This window comes from Rhipicephalus sanguineus, chromosome 9 (assembly GCF_013339695.2).
Source record: "Rhipicephalus sanguineus isolate Rsan-2018 chromosome 9, BIME_Rsan_1.4, whole genome shotgun sequence".
NCBI lineage: Eukaryota > Metazoa > Arthropoda > Arachnida > Ixodida > Ixodidae > Rhipicephalus > Rhipicephalus sanguineus.
This window is the reverse complement of record NC_051184.2, coordinates 100,379,242-100,398,985: the sequence shown is the minus strand read 5'-3', so window position 1 is coordinate 100,398,985 and position 19,744 is coordinate 100,379,242. Positions and strand designations below refer to the sequence as shown.

Here is a 19,744-nt window from a genome sequence, read left to right as displayed (position 1 = left end):
TTGCTTTTACAAAACATCTGGCGTCTTTCGTTGGTTTATTTCATCAATCAACGTCGTTTTGAACAAAATTTTTATTGTTTAATCACGCACAGGAGAAATCTTACCAGGCACTACCTTGGAGGTAAACAATGGCTGCTATTGGGAATGAGAGACAGAAGAAGTCGGCTTTAACTAACACTTACACTTCTACTTCTACTAACGTTTTCTACTAGAACATGCCAATGGCTGCTAATGCGGATTGAGACAGAAGAATTCGGCTTTTAGTTAACGCGCACGCTGCGAATTTTTTATTGTTCAACAACGCACAAGAAAAATCTCCCACCGGCACCACCTTGGAGGTCAAAGCGTAAGACTGGTTACGCACTACGACTACGACTACGAGGGACGAACGGGTGCCGCCTTAAGGAGCTTCGCCCCTAAAAAATCACAGCATATCCACGGGGTGAATGATGATGAGTGGGGCGAAGCTACGGAGGGAATCATCTGTAAACCGTGAAACTCTTCCGTGAAATGCGCCCGGTACATAATATAAAGAGTGTGAAACATCGTGTATATATTAAACATCCAACTTTTATTGTACTGTTGGTTTACGTGGTCCCTTCATTATCACTTGTGATCGGTGAAATGCAAGGAAGAAGTCCGCTCCCGAGCGAAAGAGCGCCAAGAGCGACCGCATTCCCCGCTCGCCCTGTGCGAATTAAAGGCGAGGCTAGAGGGAAGACAGAACGCGCGTTCCACGACGCGAGGTCGGTAGCATGCCCAACGAAAGCCAACGGAACGCGATCGTGCAAGTGCTCCGGCTTCGCATCGCCTCATGGTTCCATTTAGCGTCCCAAAACCAAATATATTGCTCAAGGTGTGCCTTGCGTTTTTCGTAGAAATAATTTCTTTACCATGTACATTAAGACGAAAAGTTGAAAGCTCACTAGAGTGTATCGCCCGCAAAGTATGTCTTTTAGTGTGATTTAACTCTCGTACGGCAGGGTCCTCGCGCCGTTGCCGGTCCACCTCGCCCGTTGACGATAGGGCGAGGTGGCTACATACAACTACTACTACTACACTTTAAGAAAAACATCTGGCGTTCTTTCGTTCTGCTTTTACAAAACATCTGGCGTCTTTCGTTGGTTTATTTCATCAATCAACGGCGTTTTGAACAAAATTTTTATTGTTTAATCACGCACAGGAGAAATCTCACCAGGCACTACCTTGGAGGTAAACAATGGCTGCTAATGGGAATGAGAGACAGAAGAAGTCGGCTTTTAGCTAACACTTACACTTCTACTTCTACTAACGTTTGCTACTGGAACATGCCAATGGCTGCTAATGGGGAATGAGAGACAGAAGAATTCGGCTTTTAGTTAACGCGCACGCTGCGAATTTTTTATTGTTCAACAACGCACAGGAGAAATCTCCCACCGGCACCACCTTGGAGGTCAAAGCGTAAGACATGTTACGGACTACTACGATGACGACGACTACGAGGGACGAACGGGTGCCGCCTTAAGGAGCTTCGCCCCTAAAAGAGCTCACTCAGTAGTTTTGGGCCGCACCCGCGACTATGCGCTTGTACGCCACTCGCGAGATCACAACGTGTTGTTTGCTGCACGGCACCACCACGTGATTAATGTTCCCGGTATTCGCTGCTGTTGATGACAAAATTCGTTGACGCTTGTAGTCGCTTGCAATGTCCACAAGGTGCACGAAACGATTTTTTTTCCAAACGTGGCCGAAGGCTTCGCACAATCCTCGCTGCACTTCGAGTCGGGTGGCTTGAGCTGTGCCATATTGGTTGTTATAAAAGGGTTAGATTTCAATAAATCGAAGACGCTAGGTTTCCAAATTGTAACAAAACGTTTATTTACATATTTAGAACTGTTAGAGAAATAAAGAAGGATCTTTCGTCGATCGCTGCTTGAACGTCTCTCTTCACTCCTCGGCGGCCGACTTCCCCCGCGCAGGCCACCCTCTCTCCCTCTCCCCTTGTGAGCTGCACCGTCCTATCCAGCAAAGCCTGGTCATCATTCCGTTCCCAGATATATACGTAGGGTTGTCGATCACCCAACCTCTACCATGGGAAAGCAAGTGTCGGTGAGAGATGCCGCGATGGTTCGGGCGGTATGAAGATCTTTACAAATGGAGTGGCTGCCCACGTCATTCCTCCAGGAGCCAATGGAAAGCCGCTGAGCGATGCGCCGGAGTACTTGCTCCATGAGCACCGGAGTATAATCAGGGAATGGGCGCCCATTTCCTCCGTCCATAGCCCACGGGAGGAGAACGGCAGCGAATGAGCGTATATACTCCGGTAAATTCCGATCTGTTCGAGTTGGGGAGAGGTCACCGTACTTAAGCGGGAGCATCATCTCCCAAGACCTCCCAGCTGGGTAAACTTTTGTTTACAGTAGCACTAATCATGCGTCGACTTCCCATAGCGTGATCACAACACAAACGAACTCAGCTGCTAGGCAGCTTCTCCGCATGAGAAAGGCATGCCGTGAACACCAGGAACTCCGTATTGCTTGAAGGAGCCTTGTCATGTATCGTGTGCTTTCCAGATTTCCTTTGTGCTTTCCATTATTGACACGACTACCCATGTGTCCCTTCTGAACATAATTGCAATGATGTCGACGGTGAGAATGACTGAGTGCGGGGATACTGGTAGACAGGCAGCTTTGCGCTTCTCGTTGTAGGAGTAAACCCGGAATGTCATCGCTGATCTTTTTTAACGTAACGTCTACAATTACGAGCCATATTTCGCATAATCGTCGGTAGTACGCGGCATAAGTTATTAAATAGGCCGAGAATTTATTATTATTCAGCAAAACAACTTTTTCGTGTTTACGTTTGTTGAATAGGGATGAGGATATGAATCTAATCTTTTGCAAATGCACTCTAATGCGGACACTATTAAGAGTACTATGTGTTCTATTAACTGAAAACGAACGGAGTTATTTGTGTTGTAGTGGGAAAGAGAGACCGCGAGACAGCATCGAGTAGGAGTGGAAGAAGACCAAGACGAAGAGCCGATCGAGAGCGCGCGTTGCAGTGTTTGACACCGCTGAACGCAGGCCTTTGGTTTTGTTAATAAACCCCCTTATAATTTGGTGGAGGTGCTGGGCACCCTTCGAAGCTGGATCTACGAAGCCGCACCTTACCTCCAGCGTCAGCAATGCCGGAAGAATCCACCAACCAAGGTACCTCCCAGATTCCAGCCACTGCATGTCCCGGCGTGTTGCCACTGCGTCACCCGCCGATCTTCAGCGGCACTGACGACCAAGACGTTGAGGAGTGGTTGGCTACATACCACAAGGTGAGCGCAGCGAACAAGCGGGACGATGCGGCTAAGCTGACTTATATTAGCTTTTACTTGGCCGGCGTCGCTAGTCTCTGGTTGCGGAATCACGAAGCTGATATTACCAGCTGGGCTTCGTTCAAGACGGCCTTTTCAGAAGTCTTCGACCGCCCCGCTGTACGAAAGCTCCGCGCGTAACAGCGACTTCGTGAGCGCGCTCAACAGGCAGGAGAGAACTTCACCAGCTACATTGAGGACGTTGTCGACTTGTGCAAGCGTGTGAACCCATCGATGCTCAAAGCAGACAAGATCAAGCAGATTCTCAAGGGAATAGCCGATGACGCATTCCAGATGTTGTTAGCCAAGGACCCACAAACCGTAGCCGAACTGGTCAGTTTGTGCCAGAGTTTCGACGAGTTGCGCAAGCAACGCGCCCAGACACGACGCTCTCTGGAACATCGTGACTCGATCGCAGCTTTGACTCTCAGAGACCAGAATTCCATGTTGGCTCAGATAAAACAGTTTGTGCGTGAGGAGGTCGCTCGGCAGCTCTCCATTTTATCAAGCACGCCCGAACCAGCACAGACACATCATCTGGCCCCAGCTATACGACAAGCTATCCAAGAAGAGGTAACTGACGCTTTGCCTTTCCCTCGTTTACCACCTCTGGAGGCTGCGCCCTTGACGTACGCACAGGTCGTCGCAGCCAGAGCGCCCCGTCAGCCAACTTATTCTCCCTCGCCGGTGCCTGTTCAGTCATCACCAGTTCCGTTCGGCCGACCCGTCGCTACGTGTCCTGACCCGTGGCGCACCGCAGACAACCGCCCTATCTGCTATTCTTGCGGCTATGCAGGACATGTGGCACGTTTCTGCCGCCGCAGAAACGCAGAATTATAAGGGGGTTTATTAACAAAACCAAAGGCCTGCGTTCAGCGGTGTCAAACACTGCAACGCGCGCTCTCGATCGGCTCTTCGTCTTGGTCTTCTTCCACTCCTACTCGATGCTGTCTCTCTTTCCCACTACAGTTTAGACAAAAGGAGAATGATTTTGAGCACTCTCCATTGGCAGAACGGTGTCTGTCGGATTTAGATCACTATGTACTATGCTATAAGAAAATGGTAAAGTAAGCCTAACAAAGGAGCAAACTAACAAAATTATTTCGGACTGTTCCGGACACCTGTATCAGGCGCATTGCTGACGAAGTCGTTCATGTCAGCCCTATAGCTCAATGCTCATTACGTTCAGCCACAAAAACAGCACAAGTTAATTCTGAAAGTCTTTTTAGCTTGCTTATCTGGATGGCAAAATTGTCCGAGTTATATTACATTGCTTCCCGTCAATATTCAGTAGGCGCCGAATCTTATTTCCAATAATGAAATATATCAAATACCTCCTCCTCAAAGAAAGATATACATTCACCATGATATACCATGCATCAGTTAAAGACAGAGGTAAGTGAATATAACAACAGCGCGATCGAAGACGGAGAACGGGAAGAAAATACGGGGGAGGCTTCAAGGCGGAACCGCATGGCGCGTTCTTCGCAAGCGAAAGACGCGACGCGCAGAGAACGCCGGCGTTGCCGTGGTCGCAAGCGCACCAGCATGGAAAGAAAGCAGGGGTAGACAGCAGGGGTGTGTTCGCACCGCGTTTGTCGGGTTCTTAGATTTTCGTCAGATGCGCACGCCAGCTTCAAAAAAGAAATCACAGGATATCCACGGAGTGAATGATGATGAGTGGGCGAAGCTGCGGAGGTTCATCGGTAAACCGTGAATCGTCCGTGAATTCTGCCCAGTACATCATCACCGACGTGAGATCGGGCGCGATTATACTAAAGGTTCGATGAGAGTTATGACGGCTTGCAGCTCACTTTATTTTGCATGTACGCTGTGAATATTCATTGTTTAGAAAACCGTTGCTTTAGAAAACATCTGGCGTCTTTTCGTTTTGCTTTTAGAAAACATCTGGCGTCTTTCGTTGGTTTATTTCATCAATCAACGGCGTTTTGAACAAATTTTTTATTGTCTAATCAGGCACAGGAGAAATCTCACCAGGCACTACCTTGGAGGTAAACAATGGCTGGTAATGGGAATGAGAGACAGAAGAAGTCGGCTTTTAGCTAACACTTACACATCTACTTCTACTAACGTTTCCTACTGGAACATGCCAATGGCTGCTAATGGGGAATGAGAGACAGAAGAATTCGGCTTTTAGTTAACGGCCACGCTGCGAATTTTTTATTGTTCAACAACGCACAGGAGAAATGTCCCACCGGCACCACCTTGGAGGTCAAGATCTGGTACTAGCGTTACGACTGGTTACGCACTACGAGGGACGAACGGGTGCCGCTTTAAGGAGCTTCGCCCCTAAAAGTTTCGCCGAGATGCATGGAGGTCAGCGTCGTCTGGCGGCATCAAAAGAAACCAAACAGTCGTCTTCACCCAAAACTCTGCTCCATGGGGGACCCAACGGCGCAATATTTAGATGGCGTTCGACCAAAAAAAAACGCGCACGTCCTTCCAAGCGCGCGTCAATCGCGCCTGAAGTCGCGCCATGCGGTTCCACCTTAAAACCTTCTACGAAAGGAGTAGCAGAGTTCAAACACGTCCCCTTGTTGGCCTTGATAAACATAAAGCATTCGTCAACACCAAACACGCGGCTCTATTGGAGAAGGTGTATGACACTCAACCAGGCTGGTGCTTCGCAGACTACATCCGCTGCTTTCTCAGCGACCGACAATATAAAATAGCTAAGAATAATTTCACTACGACGAATCATGCGCTAAGACGAGGAACGCCCCAAGGGGCCATACTTTCTCCAACACTAATGTTGCACTGAAAGATCTTCAAACCGAACTAAACTCAATTCCAGGGCTTAGGCATATCATCTATGCGGATGATATCACGCTTTGGTGCACGACAAGTAACGCTTGCGAGCAGGAACACACATTACAGTAAGGAATAAACACCGTTGCGCAGTACCTCGCTAGTCTTGGACTTCAGTGCTCCCCTGGAAAATGCGAATACATAGTCGTCCTGAATGACCATACCAGAGTAGAAGAAGAAAGACGGCACCTCATGCAGCTTCACGTGCATGGACAAACGATACCAAGAAAACAACACATACGTATTTTGGGATTTTATTGGCAGCAGGATGGCAGATCAGACATATGGATGCAACGAACTCAACAGATCAGTCAGATCACGCATATGCTCAAACGAATAGCGAACAAGAATAATGGTTTCAAAGGAGCTGAGCTCCGGCGCATCACAGAAGCCTTAGCATACACCAAGATTATGCACGGCTTTCCATACAAGCACCTCACCGCGACCCAACTCCGCAAACTCAACAACCTCCTTCGAGGCATCACGCGCGTAACCCTTGGGGTACCGAGCTATGCACCAAATGCCTTCGTGGATGCGACAGTAATATACAGCAACTTGAGCGAAAGACTAGTAATGCTTGAAGAAGGTTAGACAGCCCCTGACCAGGGCCGTCGCTTACTTGAACTTGGGGCACACAATACCGCCAATCTGCCTCCTATGCCACCGCCAGCTCCCCCATGGAACGTACATCCATACATCGACGTTAGACCAATACTAAAACACATGTACATTGAACGAGATGTTGAAAGACGCCAATCGCGCTGCCGCCGACAGCTTCAAAGTGATACGACCTCATACCACGCCGATGCCAGCTTTAGAGCTGGCAAAAGCAGTCACAGCAACAATGGAACCATGTCGTCAAATAATTGTAAAACACCATCACGACGTTCCTTCCGCGGCAATAGCAGAAATACTGGCCATACCGCAAGCCATCACACAGCATGAGCACGCCTCTCAAGAAATCATGGTCTGGACATACTCACGGGCAGCCCTACGGGCTTTCCTCGAGAACCAACTCCCTCCAAACGTACTGGCTGAGCTCACTACTTAGGGGCATCATATTCCCGCTATATTAGTACACCTGGAAAGGACGCCAGGTCACTCTTCTTCATTGGGCAACTCCCGGACGCACGCTGAGGCCTCAATACCCTGGTGTTCACATACCTCGCAAGGTTGGCCTGACATTTATCTGCCGACAGTGGACCGCGCAGAACGCCATAAGGAACGAAAGGCCCTCCTAAAATCCCTCCGAATAGCCCGAAGAGAGCTTCCTAGACCGCCCGACGCTTTTTCGAGAAAAGAAACCGCGCTCTTGAGGCAAGCACAAACGCACTCTCTACCGAATGACTTCGCACTGTATCAAATACAACATGCCCCAAATACACCTCATTACCAAGTGTGCGGTTCCATACCGACTCTATCCCACACATACTGGCACTGCCCAAGGGCCACTACGCCACAACGCCATTCACTCCACTTCATCATACTTACATGGGAGTCCTGGGTTGCGAATCTGGGCGAAACCACCTCCTTGTGGGCAGCTCTCTTTACCCATATACCAACCATCTCAGGGGAGGTAAGTAAAGCCTCACCCTAGAGCTCAGACCCAGACTTGGATTTCGAAAATAAAAGTTTTTTTCTCTCTCTCTCCTACGAATGAATGTAAATGTGAAAGGCTATTTTAAACAATTGCGACATGCAATGGACCTGTGAGGCGAAGCGGTTACTTGTGCGCAGCATGCAATGGAGTTTTCGAAATGCGAAAGCATCGCAATAGCCCACAGCCTAGCGAGCACAGGCAGCCACACTTGCCCCAGCCACGATTACAAACTAACGCGACTCGCACGTCCCCCGCCCACCCGCCTCTATTTGTAGACCTGCTATGCTTGGCAAGACCATCGCGCAGTACCGGTGTGGTGGCTAGCATAGTACCGGTGTGGAGTACGCTCTCACCCGTCTTCACGCCCCTACTGCGCTGCTACTCGCGCAAACGGCGCAGACGCAGTGGGCGCGTAGCACGCGGTGACTTGTTTTAAAGCTTTTTTCAGCGGAGCTGGTATTGTTTTCGGTATGCCGTTCGCATAAGCTATCATCATCATGAATGTCATCTGCCTTTCTTGCGCGTGTAACGCAATGTGCGCCTGGCGCGCGCTCTCCAGCTGCCCCGCATTGTCCTTGGATGAACGAGAAGACGAGCACACAGAGAGAGAGAAAGAGAGAGATAGAGAAAGAGATAGACAAAGAGAGAGATAGAGAGAGAAACAGATAGAGAGAGAAAGAGAGAAAGAGATAGAAATAAAGAGGAAGATAGAACTAGAGAGAAAGAACGGGAAGACAGAGGGAAGGAGATAGAAAGAAACAGACACAAAAAAGAGACACAAAAAAGAGCAAATTGGAAAGAAAAGGACAAAGGGAAAGAGACAGGAAAAGAAAGAGTAAGAAAGAGATCGACAGAAATATGGGCATACTGCGCTTATAACTTTCCGTTGACGAGAGCGCCCCTAGCGGCGGCGCACGCGTCGCTGGGGTGATTGCAGCTTCGGGCACACCGGCCAGCGGCGATCTTCGCGGCTGCTTGCTTGCGTTCTTGGTCACTTTTTGCTAACCGAACGCGCTTCCGCGATCAATCACCGCTCTCGTGATGCAGCAGCTTGAATTCTTGTGCTTTGAAAACTTTTAGAATAATTCACCTGGATTGAAGATTTACCGCTTCTCGAAAGCTTCCTTGGAGAAGCATAAACGTCAACGCTGGATTCAATTTGTTCGTTGCGAGAAATTAGAATTTTTCTTTGTGTTCGACTAAGAGTGTTATCGCAGGGTCAGCTGGTCAGTACTTGGAGCGTTGTGCTAGATCAGCCATAATCTCGACGCAATTGTTAATCACAATATGACCTCTAAAACGGGGTGTTTAATTGCCTCGACGGTCAACAACCGCGGGAATATTCTTCCATTATCGTTCTCATTTTGGGGGCGCTACCTTGATTGTACAAGCTAGAGCCCCAAGAAAAACACTAGAATCCGTGGCAGGCATTTCGTGGGCAATATTAAAGAGAAAGGCGATGCGTGTGTCAGCCAGCCTTCACTGAGTCTGTTGGAATGCGAGTATAATCTACTGCTGAAATTTGGCGTCTTAACAAAGTGAATTTGTTGTGTTTTTCTTGGACTTTTCTGAGCAGTCTGCGCAAGTGTGCACGCATGTGTGCCATCTAATAGGGTTTACCTTTTTCCTTTCTTGTAATAAATTTCAGTTTCAAGTTAGCGCTCGCCGTGTCCACTCTTTTTCGTTTGTCCCTGTTTTTTAGTGCTTTGAATTTGTGCCATAAGACCATTCAAGAGGAGCACTGTCACAAACGAGCGCGTTAACCAGGCGCGCGCGCGGCCGCTTTGGACGACCGCGGTAAATCACGACGCCAGTCGTTCGCTGAACAAGCGCACGCAACGCAAAAAAAAAGTATTAAGAAAACGCCGCGAACGTGCCTCCTCACCCCACCCGGCAGTCTCTGATGAAACGCCTGGCAAAGTCCGGACACATCTAGAAGGGACAGATGATGCTGCAACGCGGAGCGACGACACCGCGAGTGGAACCGGCGAGAATATTCTGGCTCTTTCCCTAGCTTTGGCTGTGCTGCACATCGGAGAACCCACACGACGCTTCTCGAACCCGGGAGGGAGGAGATACGAGTATAAGCGTGCACCGACGACGGAAGGTAGTCGGTCCGGAGATGGTGAAATTATGTTGAGTGTGGTTCCGTCGGCCAAGGAAGACATGTTGTATAATGTAGTGCAGTCAGTCAGACGTCGATCTGGAGGAATCGAGTGATGACGCCGGGTGAGCAGTGAAGTGTTGCGTGAGTATTTCCTGGCAGAAAAACATTCGGGACGACGACGGAAGGGAACAACGACGATCAGCGCTGGAGTTTTCTTGAGCGTTTCCTAAAGAGAAGCATTCAAGCTACGTTCCAAGAATTCTGGACTGGATGAGTTTGATGAATATTCAGGACTTAGACTGTTCTTGAAGAGTTTGTAATGCATGAGATTGCATTTGCAGGGCGCGATCCCTTGTCTTGTTCCCGTGTGTCAAGCCATCTAAATTATATTGTGAGTTGTAATTGATACCAGCCGAGTGTGCATGTTTGTGTGATGCTTGTACTGCCTTAACTGAGAATATATATTGTTTGTGTTATTAACTCTGGGCTCTGACTCGGTCTTTGGTCCACAACCGGCGATCGCTGGCGCACTAAATTGACCTACTCTAAATTATCCGCGCTTTCGTGGTGCGTTTCAGGGGGCCGACACGTCGGTCCTTGGAATGTACCCGGCGATTGCCACCCAATTAACGGGACAAGTGACAAGCACATAGCCTGGTTGCTGAAGCATTTCTTTATTTTTATTTTATCTAAAAGAAGGCCAGAACAGCTGGCTCGAGCCTCTTCTGCAGGCACTGCGATGGTGGCTAGATACTTCGGCGGATCTTTCAATTGTACTGAATGTGTCCCAAGGAACGAGAACGCGCCCTCGCCCGCGAGAGACAACGGCGACGGAGGTAGCGTCTGCTGGCGAGTTTCTTGATTGAAAAAGCGACTACTCGCGCTGCACAACCGTTCACCGGCCACACCGTATTTATAGGCACTGGATGTCGACCTGTAATGTAGTGCCGGTGGGAGAAATCTCTTGTGGGTAGTTGAACAATAAAGATTCGCAGCGTGCACTTTAACTAAAAGCGGACTGCGGGTCTCTGTGTCTAATCTTTCTTCTGTATCTCATTGCCCATTAGCATTAGCAGCATTAGCAGCATTAGCTTCACACTAGAGCACTGCACGGGCCATGATTCTCGTTGAAGTTTATTCGCCCGAGCCCGGCCCGGTGACTCAAAGAGAGGCCCGGGCCCGGCCCAAAACCGAGGAAATACTTCGCTTACCCAGCCCGGCCCGGCCCGACCGCAGATCGGGCCCGACAGGGGCCCGAGCCAATAATCTAGGCGGTGTTGCCCGTACATGCAATCGACAGCGAGGTGTATTAAGTGGCAAATAGCTACGCTTTGTTGGTGCATGCTTCGCTAAGAATTATGCCTTAACCTACGGTAATTTCTTGTAAAAAGAGGCTCACGGTGGAAACATGTAGTTCAGCGAGGGTATTTTTTCTGCAAATGCAATGGGGATCATCAAGAGCGTTTTGTAGCATATATTGGAGCAAGGAAAGTGATTTGCAGCATGGGTTCAGTTTTGATAGGGAGCGCAATAAAAACAGTGGAGACAGAGAACAGTACGCTCTCTTCACTTTTTTTTTATTTCACTCTGCACTGAAACTTAATGCACGCTCTAACGACGACGTGAATCGTGCACCCTTCTGGATAAGTATATAACACCTGTCTTCAGCATAGTAGCGCCTTGCCAGAGCAAGAGAAATAGACGAAAAAAGCCATATGTATTACCCTCGTTGTAAATACGCTTACCTAGATAAAAAATTATAACGAACCGCATGCACCACGTGTACCGTAAAAAATACGTATATAAGCAGCCCAAACGAAGAAAAAGCTATTTATCAAAGCATCATTTTCATATATCATACCACTGCTAGTACAGTGTTTTGTGGCATAGTTTTTAGTTATTTTTTAACATGTTATTGTCCCAAAAATCATAGTATCAAGAGATTCCGGCTTGAAGCACGCCATGCGCTGTTGCATCCCATATCCAGCCGCGCTAAAGTTTCTTGCAATCCTTGCGCTAGCCGCAGGGGCGTGCATCTGCCTTGCGGATTGTGAAGGAGTCAGCAGTCGTTGTATATCTTCCACCACTAGAGCAAATTTAGGATTTATTTGTGGACCTCTGCAGAATGAACATAGCAGCTGTCCACCTCATCCCTTTATTTCTCTCGTTCCCGAACAGCGTGCTACTCCTCAATATCATCTTTAAAACTCCTCTTTGAGGACTACTTCTTGTATTTTTCAGCAGTGTATGTTATGCCCGGTTTGTACCGCGCTCTTTTTTTCCATAATATAATGGTGTATGCCTTCCTAAGGATGTTGTCCCGGTAGAAGGTGGCCATTCCGCTACGCGGGTACGACAGGCAGGAGGTGAACGAAGCGATTTCGGTCTATTTTCGGGGTTTGTTCCAGTTTGGTAATAAAGGCGCGAATAAGCTTCTCGACGCTTACTCATTGGATGCATATGGTTTGACGTAAGGGGGACATCACCCGGTACGGTGGACCTATGCTATTCCTGCACATTCCAACGCTCTTGCGGCAATATCATGTAGCTCTCGCACTGTTTAGCGCAGGGGTCTCAAACACGTGAGCCTCGGGCTGCATGCGGCCAGTGGACCTCTCGCTAACGGCTCGAGGCCTGCACATCGGCTTTCATACATTTTTTTAAAAGCGAAGCTCCTTATGGCATCACCTGTTCGGTCATTACTCCGTCCGGCGTTCCCCCGCCGTCCCGTGTCCCGTATCATTCAATAGATGGGGCTGTCCTATAGAGATGCATGCAAACTGCTGTTGTGTGACGATATACTAGATGGCGCTGTCCCAGAGAGATGTGTGCAATATGGCGGTTAGGTGAATGCACGCTAGATGGCGTTATAGGTGCCGCTGGTCTCAGTTTGGCTGCTGCGCCCGTTATCTCTCATTCTCCTTGATCGTCGCCGTACGTGGAGGAGTGCCCTTGCCGGATCGTGCTGCTTGGCAGACCATGGACGACGAGGAGCTCCGGGTGCGGAAGGCCGCTGCGTCTCGTGCTCGTCGGCAGGATCCCGAGGTGCCAGCTCGAGAGGCTGCCGCCTGGCGCCGCGCGCGCTTGGCGGTGGCTTCGCGGGCGCGCACAGCCTCGAGATCCACCTGGCGCTGCGCTCGCTTGGCGGCAACCTCTCCATCCCGAGAGGCTCCCTTGCTTGGCGCTCGCTTGGCGGCAGCCAGGCGGATCCAGAGACGGTGCGCGCCAAGGACGCCGCTGCGAAACGGGCTCAACGAGAAGCGGATCCCGAGACCATGATTGCTTCAGGAGCTTCGCCCAAGCTCTTCATCATTCACCCGCGGATATCCTGTAATTTTTTTTTTATTTTCTTTATAAGTACATTCCTGAGGTACACAGGTTTGACAGGTCTAAAGCATTATTTTTCGTGAGGCACTCCCTGCAGTTACCATGTATTGATATACAACCGTGAAAGAATTTAGTCATTTTGGAGATAGGTATCGATATGTTGATGGAATCCTTCTGCCAAATTCTCTTCAGAAATGACCTATATAAGAGATATGGGAAAGGTCGTCTTTCAAATGGCAACGTGAGCTGACATTTTGTACAATCTATCCCCCCCCCCCCCTCTCTGATCCCCGCTCCTACCTTCGTCACTATCGGGGTCCTGGAGGGAGTAAATTTTCGTGAAGGCGGCCCATTTGCGGAGTTGCGTCCGAGAACCCTGATATAGCGTAACAAAACGAAAGCTCACATGTTAACAATGTGGGCACACAAAGCAGGCTGTGCATGTCCATCTCGCGTCACATGACCACTGGTAGCCGTGACGGAAAAAGAATGTGTCTTTATAGGGATTCTATGTAACGATACCCCGCGCAGTCCTTGCATGCGTTTTAGTGCAAGGCTGGAACTTTCAAGAACGTTTCCCCGCTTTGGAGCTCTTTTATCGTTCTTGAGATTATAAGTTAGGGGTGTAAACTTATTATTTTACATTTATTACTGCGATTAGAAAATAACATTTGGGATATAAAATAATAGCGAATGCAGTTAATAAAGCACATAATATTGATATGTTAACTATATAAGAGCCCGGTCTATTTACTTTTAGCTCGCCCGTTTCGGATAAATCAGGTAGCCCAAATGCAAGAAGCAAGAGTAGTTCAGTATTTGACCCTGAGAAAACTGCTATAAATAGCCTGCCCCAGATAAAAAAGCGTTTTTTGTCGAGATAAAATGTGGAACATACATGTTGCACAACGCATGCGTAACACACTTAAAGGGCCACCAGGGGCTTAGGCAGAAATTTTTTCGGGTGGCGGCACCTCCTTGATCGAAGTGGGGGCTGGGCAGGCAGATGTGGTTGAATCCCATTTTCTGCTCTGCATGCCAAAGCCAAAAAGATTTCGGGGAGCGAGTAGGGGGGCACGGGCCTCGTGTGCCATCCCCTGGCTACGCCACTGAGTGACACAAAAGAGTAAAACGATTTTAGTATTATAAGAAAATTGCCCTTTTAAAATTCCAAAATGACCACCCTCGCCGCGACAAGACTTGGCGATCCAGAAACGCGCAACAAGAAATTGCGGGTAGCGATGCCACCTTGAAATTCGCGCAGCAAGCGCCGTGACGTCATAGGATCCGACGGCGTCTACCGGGGCCTACGTAGTTCCTCATCGGCAAAAATGAAGTACATTGGCCTGAGAGGGGGCCATAGACTTAATATACCAAGATTCAGAAAAATTTAGCTGAGCGAATGAAGCCAAAATACGACCAATACAGTTTGAAATCCGTGACGGCCCACGCATAGATTTCGGCGCGAAATTTAAAAATGGAACTTTGACCTAGGTTTTCTCTGCTCTAAATAAACTTATGATGATGAAATAATGACATTCGTGTCCTCAGAACACACTTTATGAGCCTAAACCGGTTCAGTGCTTCACGTTAGTGCCCCCTTAAGATCAGAGCATAGTTCAAGCCCCACCCGACCCGAGCCTGCCACCTCAAACCGGCGCCCGGCACTAAGCCCAGAGGCCCGAGCCCGGCCCGGGCCCGCAGTCAAAACTACTTTACCCGCGGGCCGGGCCGGGCTTTGGATTTCGGGTACGCCTGGGCCCGTGCAGTGCTCTACTTCAGCCCTCCACAGGTTTCACGTCAGTAGTGCTGAAACACCCTTCCATACACGCTTCGCCTTTCCCCAATTTTTTTTCCTAAACCGTCTGTATTGGGAGAACGGTTAGCTGCATCTGGACAACATGTGTGCTTGGTGATTGATATCACTGTGGGAGAGTGGTCGGCCATCCCTAATAACAAGGCGGTAAACAAGCAAAACGATTACGCTCAACCGCCGCGAATTCAAAGCTGGTGCTCACTGCTGACGCAGCCATTTGTAATAACCTTACAGCATGACTAAAGCGCCTGTGTTTTGTGGTTCTGTGTGTCTGTTGTGTGTTTTCGCGCTACATGATGATTATTAATTCGTTTGAGCAACAACAACTGCACCAGCTTTTCAGGAAAATTTCTTTTATCTAACTTATCTAGACGGCACGCTTCTTTCCATTATATTACATCACTTCGCTCCTTTTTTCAGTGAACGCCGAATCTCATTTCCAAATATAAAAACAGGTGAATATCTAGAGCTATAAAGAAAGACTAGAAGAACTGAAACATCCATTTCCTAAAAGAAACACAAGTTAAAGACAGTTGTAGGTGGATGGAAACATGGATGATAAACAGCCAGAAACAGCATGAAGTTACATTGATATGCAGACACACTCTGCCGCCGTCGCGGCCTGTATGCGCGGTGGCCCACGGGCAAAATTTAGCCAATATGGTGTCTTCAACATTAGCAAAACTGTTTGCTTAACGGTAATTATTACAGGGAACTGGCTAACGGAGGAATCACCTAGCCGATAGCTCCAGATCAATCAAATCGTCCTTCTGCACTTTTTTTTGTTCCCGGCAGACACTGCCATTCGACCTAATTTCTAATTGCTTTCGCTTGTACCGAGAAATAAGCGATGACGGGGGGGGGGGTTCGAAATATGTCACAATCTTAGCTCGTTAAGCTTCTCAGAAACTGTCCCCATTGACTGGACAAGGCCTCCGATATTTTACGTCGCGCTCTGCACTGTTCGAGCTCAGAGACTACAAATTAGGATTCTCTTAAATTATGATTGAAGTGTCCACTCAAGTCAGTAAAGTTGTAATCATACAGTGGGGACGATTTGGGGCACGAGGTACATTATGCGAAAGCTTCAATTACAATGTTGACATGAACCAGAGAATGAAAACTATGTGAAATACTACATATTATCTATTGCAGCGAAGCTGTCCGCTTACACACGAACAAGGAACCACTATTCGATCACCGCCTTCGGAGCCAACCATCAGGGACAATAATGCCGATGTCTTCTCTTTCAGCACACAGACAGAAAAAAGCTTAGGAATTGAGCCGTTCTAAAACTACGCTTCTAAACTCAATATATATTGTCATTGCAAGCAGCTAATCTATTATTTTCGCAAGGCACGCTCTACCTTAAATCGAAATTTTGAAGAAAAGCAATGGGAACCATGTTAAAGCATAACATAACCACATCATAACGAACAGCCTCTACCAATCTTTCCATGATGGAATCGTCCCCCTTCTGTTTGCGATATTAAAGTACGACGGCAACAAAGGCATCGGCTTAACTCAGCGAGATGTTCATGCGGACAACATTTCAGAACAGGTAGTTGCATTTCCCCCGTCATTTACGAAGTCTGAAAGTTTTCAGCGCGAGCACCAGCTTCGGACCACAAAACGCGAGAACGCTCATGGGAAGGCGCACCGTTGGCTAAGACGCGGAGGGGTGCGAGAGAACGCCATCGCCTGAACAATATCCAAGATGCCTTTCATGGGCCCGCTAATGCAAACGACGACTTTTGATAGAGCACCTTACCAAAGTGATGCGCTTCACGTCAATGCACCCAGCGAACGATTATAACGAAGAATCATAAACAACAGAGATGGAAGAGGGGTTCGACAAGACATCATCTTGCCCGACACGAAAAAAACATTCCACAAGGCGGCAGGTTCGAATGCCCATTTTCGATGCAAACAGCCAAAGAGCAACGCAATGTGAACAAAAATGTCTGGGCAGCCCAGTCTCCGAACAAACCTGGCTCATCAAGCCAGGAATACTTTTGCGAGAGGGGTCCGAGGCGACCACCATTCGGTACAGCCAACAACTAAGGAAATCGCTTCGATCTGCTAAGGCACCAGCCTCCACAATCACTTCGAAGAAACGACATTTAGCATGTAGCGTCATCATCATGCTATCGACATTTTCCAACCACCGCGCCGCGCCTCTCGCGCAGCTTATGCCTAGCGCTCGAGGCGCGAGGTAGTTAAGAACGTGCCCACGCTCCTGGCGGTTTGGACGCTTTCAGCCGCCGCCGCACCACTTCGGCAATCGCCTTACAAATAAAGTGGCGAGACAACGACACGGCCACGTTGGCCGCCGTCACGTCTACCTCTCTCGCTACATTGGTGACCCGGAGAACATGCCCTTCGCCGAGCGGCCCGCTGCTATGCTTCCGCGACTCTGTCCTCCAGTTCCGCCGTTTCACCCGGACTACCCCCGAGCGTGGTTTATGCCGCTCGATGCCATTCTCGCGGAGAATGGCATCAAGGCACAGCCGCTGATGCACGCTGTCCTGTTGAACGCCCTCCCGGTGGAGCAGTGTCATCTATCGCCGCGTCGTCCTCCAGCCCGCGGCCCTACGACGACTGCTGCGCTGCGGTGCTCGCCTGCTACGGTGAAACGTACCGCCCGCTTCCGGGGAGCCGCGAGCTCCAGGTTTCCCCAATGCCCCAGCGTGCGGTTCCAGCCGGCCCGCAGCCATCACTCGACCACGACGACACTTCACTGATTACGACTCCTCCGACCTCACGTCCGGCCACCAGCGCATCGATTCCCGCGCCTGACCACCCGCGCGACGAGGTACAGGAAGCTCCTGCTGCCATCGGCCAGTCCACTGAGAAGTCCGTTTTTTCGACAGCCTCGGCCCATGGTCCTTCAGACGTGCTGGCCATCTGCACGTCTTCCCCGACCCCCATGGCCCACGACACTTATGACACGTCAGGCTCCACGATGGCTACCTCGCCACACGCCCTGGAGTGTTCCCTAGACACGGACATCGTCCCGCCCGCTATACGACCCCCGATTGCGGAGGCATCGCCAGCGATGATGTCCGACGAACCCGTTTTAGGGGCGAAGCTCCTTAAGGCGTGGGTCGGTCGTCCCCGATGTATGTAGTTGTAGTAGTAGGTAGCCACCTTTAGTTCTTGGAGTGTTCACTAGATGGCGCTGTCGTAGCCGCCTTTAGTTCTCAGAAAGATCCCTAGATGGCGCGGAGGCGCTCGCTGCGTTGCAGATGCGTGCTCTAGACACCCCCCCCCTCTCGCCTCGCGAGGCCGACGCAGGCAGCGCCTGCTAGCGAGTTTCTTGATTGAAACAACCGACTGCTCGCGCTGCACAACCGTTCACTGACCACCCCGTATATATAGGCACTGGATTTTGACCTCCAAGGTAGTGCCTGTGTGAGATTTTTCCTGTGCGTGATTGAACAATAAAAATTCACAGTGTACATGTAAAATTAAAGTGAGCTGCAAGTCGCCATGACTTTCATCGACCCTTTAGTATAAACGCGCCCGATCTCACGTCGTTGATGATGTACTGAGCAGAATTCACGGAAGATTCACATATGGCGCGTGTCATTGGTGGAAGGCAATCGTTCGATTTAGTGCAGCGACGTACGCTAGGGGGACCGTTGTAATGAAGGGACCACGTAAACGAACAGTACAATGCAAGTTTGATGTTTAATATATACAGGGTGTTTCTCACGTGTTTACTTGATATACTGGGCGAAAACTCGGAGTATTCACGGTTTACCGATGATTCCCTCCGGAGCTTCGCCCCACTCATCATCATTCACCCCGTGGATATGCTGTGGACGTTTTTCCATCGACCTCGACACTGTGCGCATCTTGCCAGCAGCGACCAACCTCGCCCTCGCAGTCTCTCGCGGCCGAATTCCCAGCCCCTAACCACCGATGGCCGAACTTCCGAGACGCTGCGACTATGACTGATGCGCCTGAGGAGGACGTGCCTGGTCAGCGTACACCAGAGCTGACCGCATATGTCACGCCAGCCACAGAGGCACACATCCAGCATGCCGACCTGCGCACCAGCCCTCGTGAGCCGACCACCGTAGAGACTTTCACAAGCACAGGTTCGCCGTCCGAACCTGCAGCAGAGACCACGCCTGCTCAGCTTCACCACAGGTTTCCTGCGGAGCCCTTGACGCAGGACACCATCCACCCGACAAGTGACCGCTACGCAGGCGCACTGGTCGCAACGGCAGCGAAACCCAACCGCCACACATGTCTACCGCACGCGACTTTACGTAGAGGAAGCCACCGCGCTCGACGCCAAACACAGCAGAAGCTTGACACCCGCCCTTCAACGCTGCCACGCAGTGAAGCCATCGCCCTCAAGGGTATCCATGGGTGGCGGAGGCATCCCTTCGTGCGTCGTCATGTGACCGATACGCACTTGCGTCGACGCGCTCCCCGTCATATGACCCAGTGGTCAACGCTGCGCCGATGACTGCAACGACGTCTGCAACCGCCCTCAACTGCATCTGCGGGCACCTCTCTCAGCCGCGCTCACTCGCGACAACTGGTGCGCTACCGAAAGGCCCCATCAAGTCGTCGTGGGACCCACCTGGGTACGACAGCAGCGTACTTTCGCCCGGTTCTTCGTTCGCTGCGCCTCTCCAAGAGCCGCCCGCCAGAGACTTACCGGTTCCCGAAGGCCCTTGCACGTTTACGACCTGGATTTCT

General features: G+C 49.9%; 1 protein-coding gene and 1 long non-coding RNA gene across 2 annotated transcripts; one reads left to right on the top strand and one right to left on the bottom strand.

Annotated features, from left to right (window-relative positions):
* Nucleotides 1–1,346: 1,346 nt before the first annotated feature.
* Nucleotides 1,347–5,653, bottom strand: LOC125759763 (uncharacterized). Its single transcript, XR_007417398.1, has 2 exons — nucleotides 5,613–5,653; nucleotides 1,347–1,457 (listed from the first exon to the last, which is right to left on the bottom strand). It is a non-coding gene; the product is annotated as an uncharacterized LOC125759763 (long non-coding RNA).
* A 12,052-nt stretch (nucleotides 5,654–17,705) lies between these two features.
* LOC125759959 (proteoglycan 4-like) lies at nucleotides 17,706–19,443 on the top strand. The gene is made up of 3 exons (XM_049419501.1): nucleotides 17,706–18,101; nucleotides 18,894–19,227; nucleotides 19,379–19,443. Exons 1-3 carry the CDS (start codon nucleotides 17,706–17,708, stop codon nucleotides 19,441–19,443), a joined length of 795 nt encoding a protein of 264 aa, XP_049275458.1.
* Nucleotides 19,444–19,744: the final 301 nt, after the last annotated feature.

What these genes read in the sequence shown, in the direction of transcription:
- LOC125759959 (XM_049419501.1), top strand. Translation starts at nt 17,706, where the DNA reads ATGCCCCAGCGTGCGGTTCCAGCCGGCCCGCAGCCATCACTCGACCAC. An exon ending in CGATGATGTCCGACGAACCC is followed by an intron (nt 18,102 to 18,893) that starts GTTTTAGGGGCG and finishes GCATCTTGCCAG; the next exon opens with CAGCGACCAACCTCGCCCTC. An exon ending in GGACACCATCCACCCGACAA is followed by an intron (nt 19,228 to 19,378) that starts GTGACCGCTACG and finishes GCTGCCACGCAG; the next exon opens with TGAAGCCATCGCCCTCAAGG.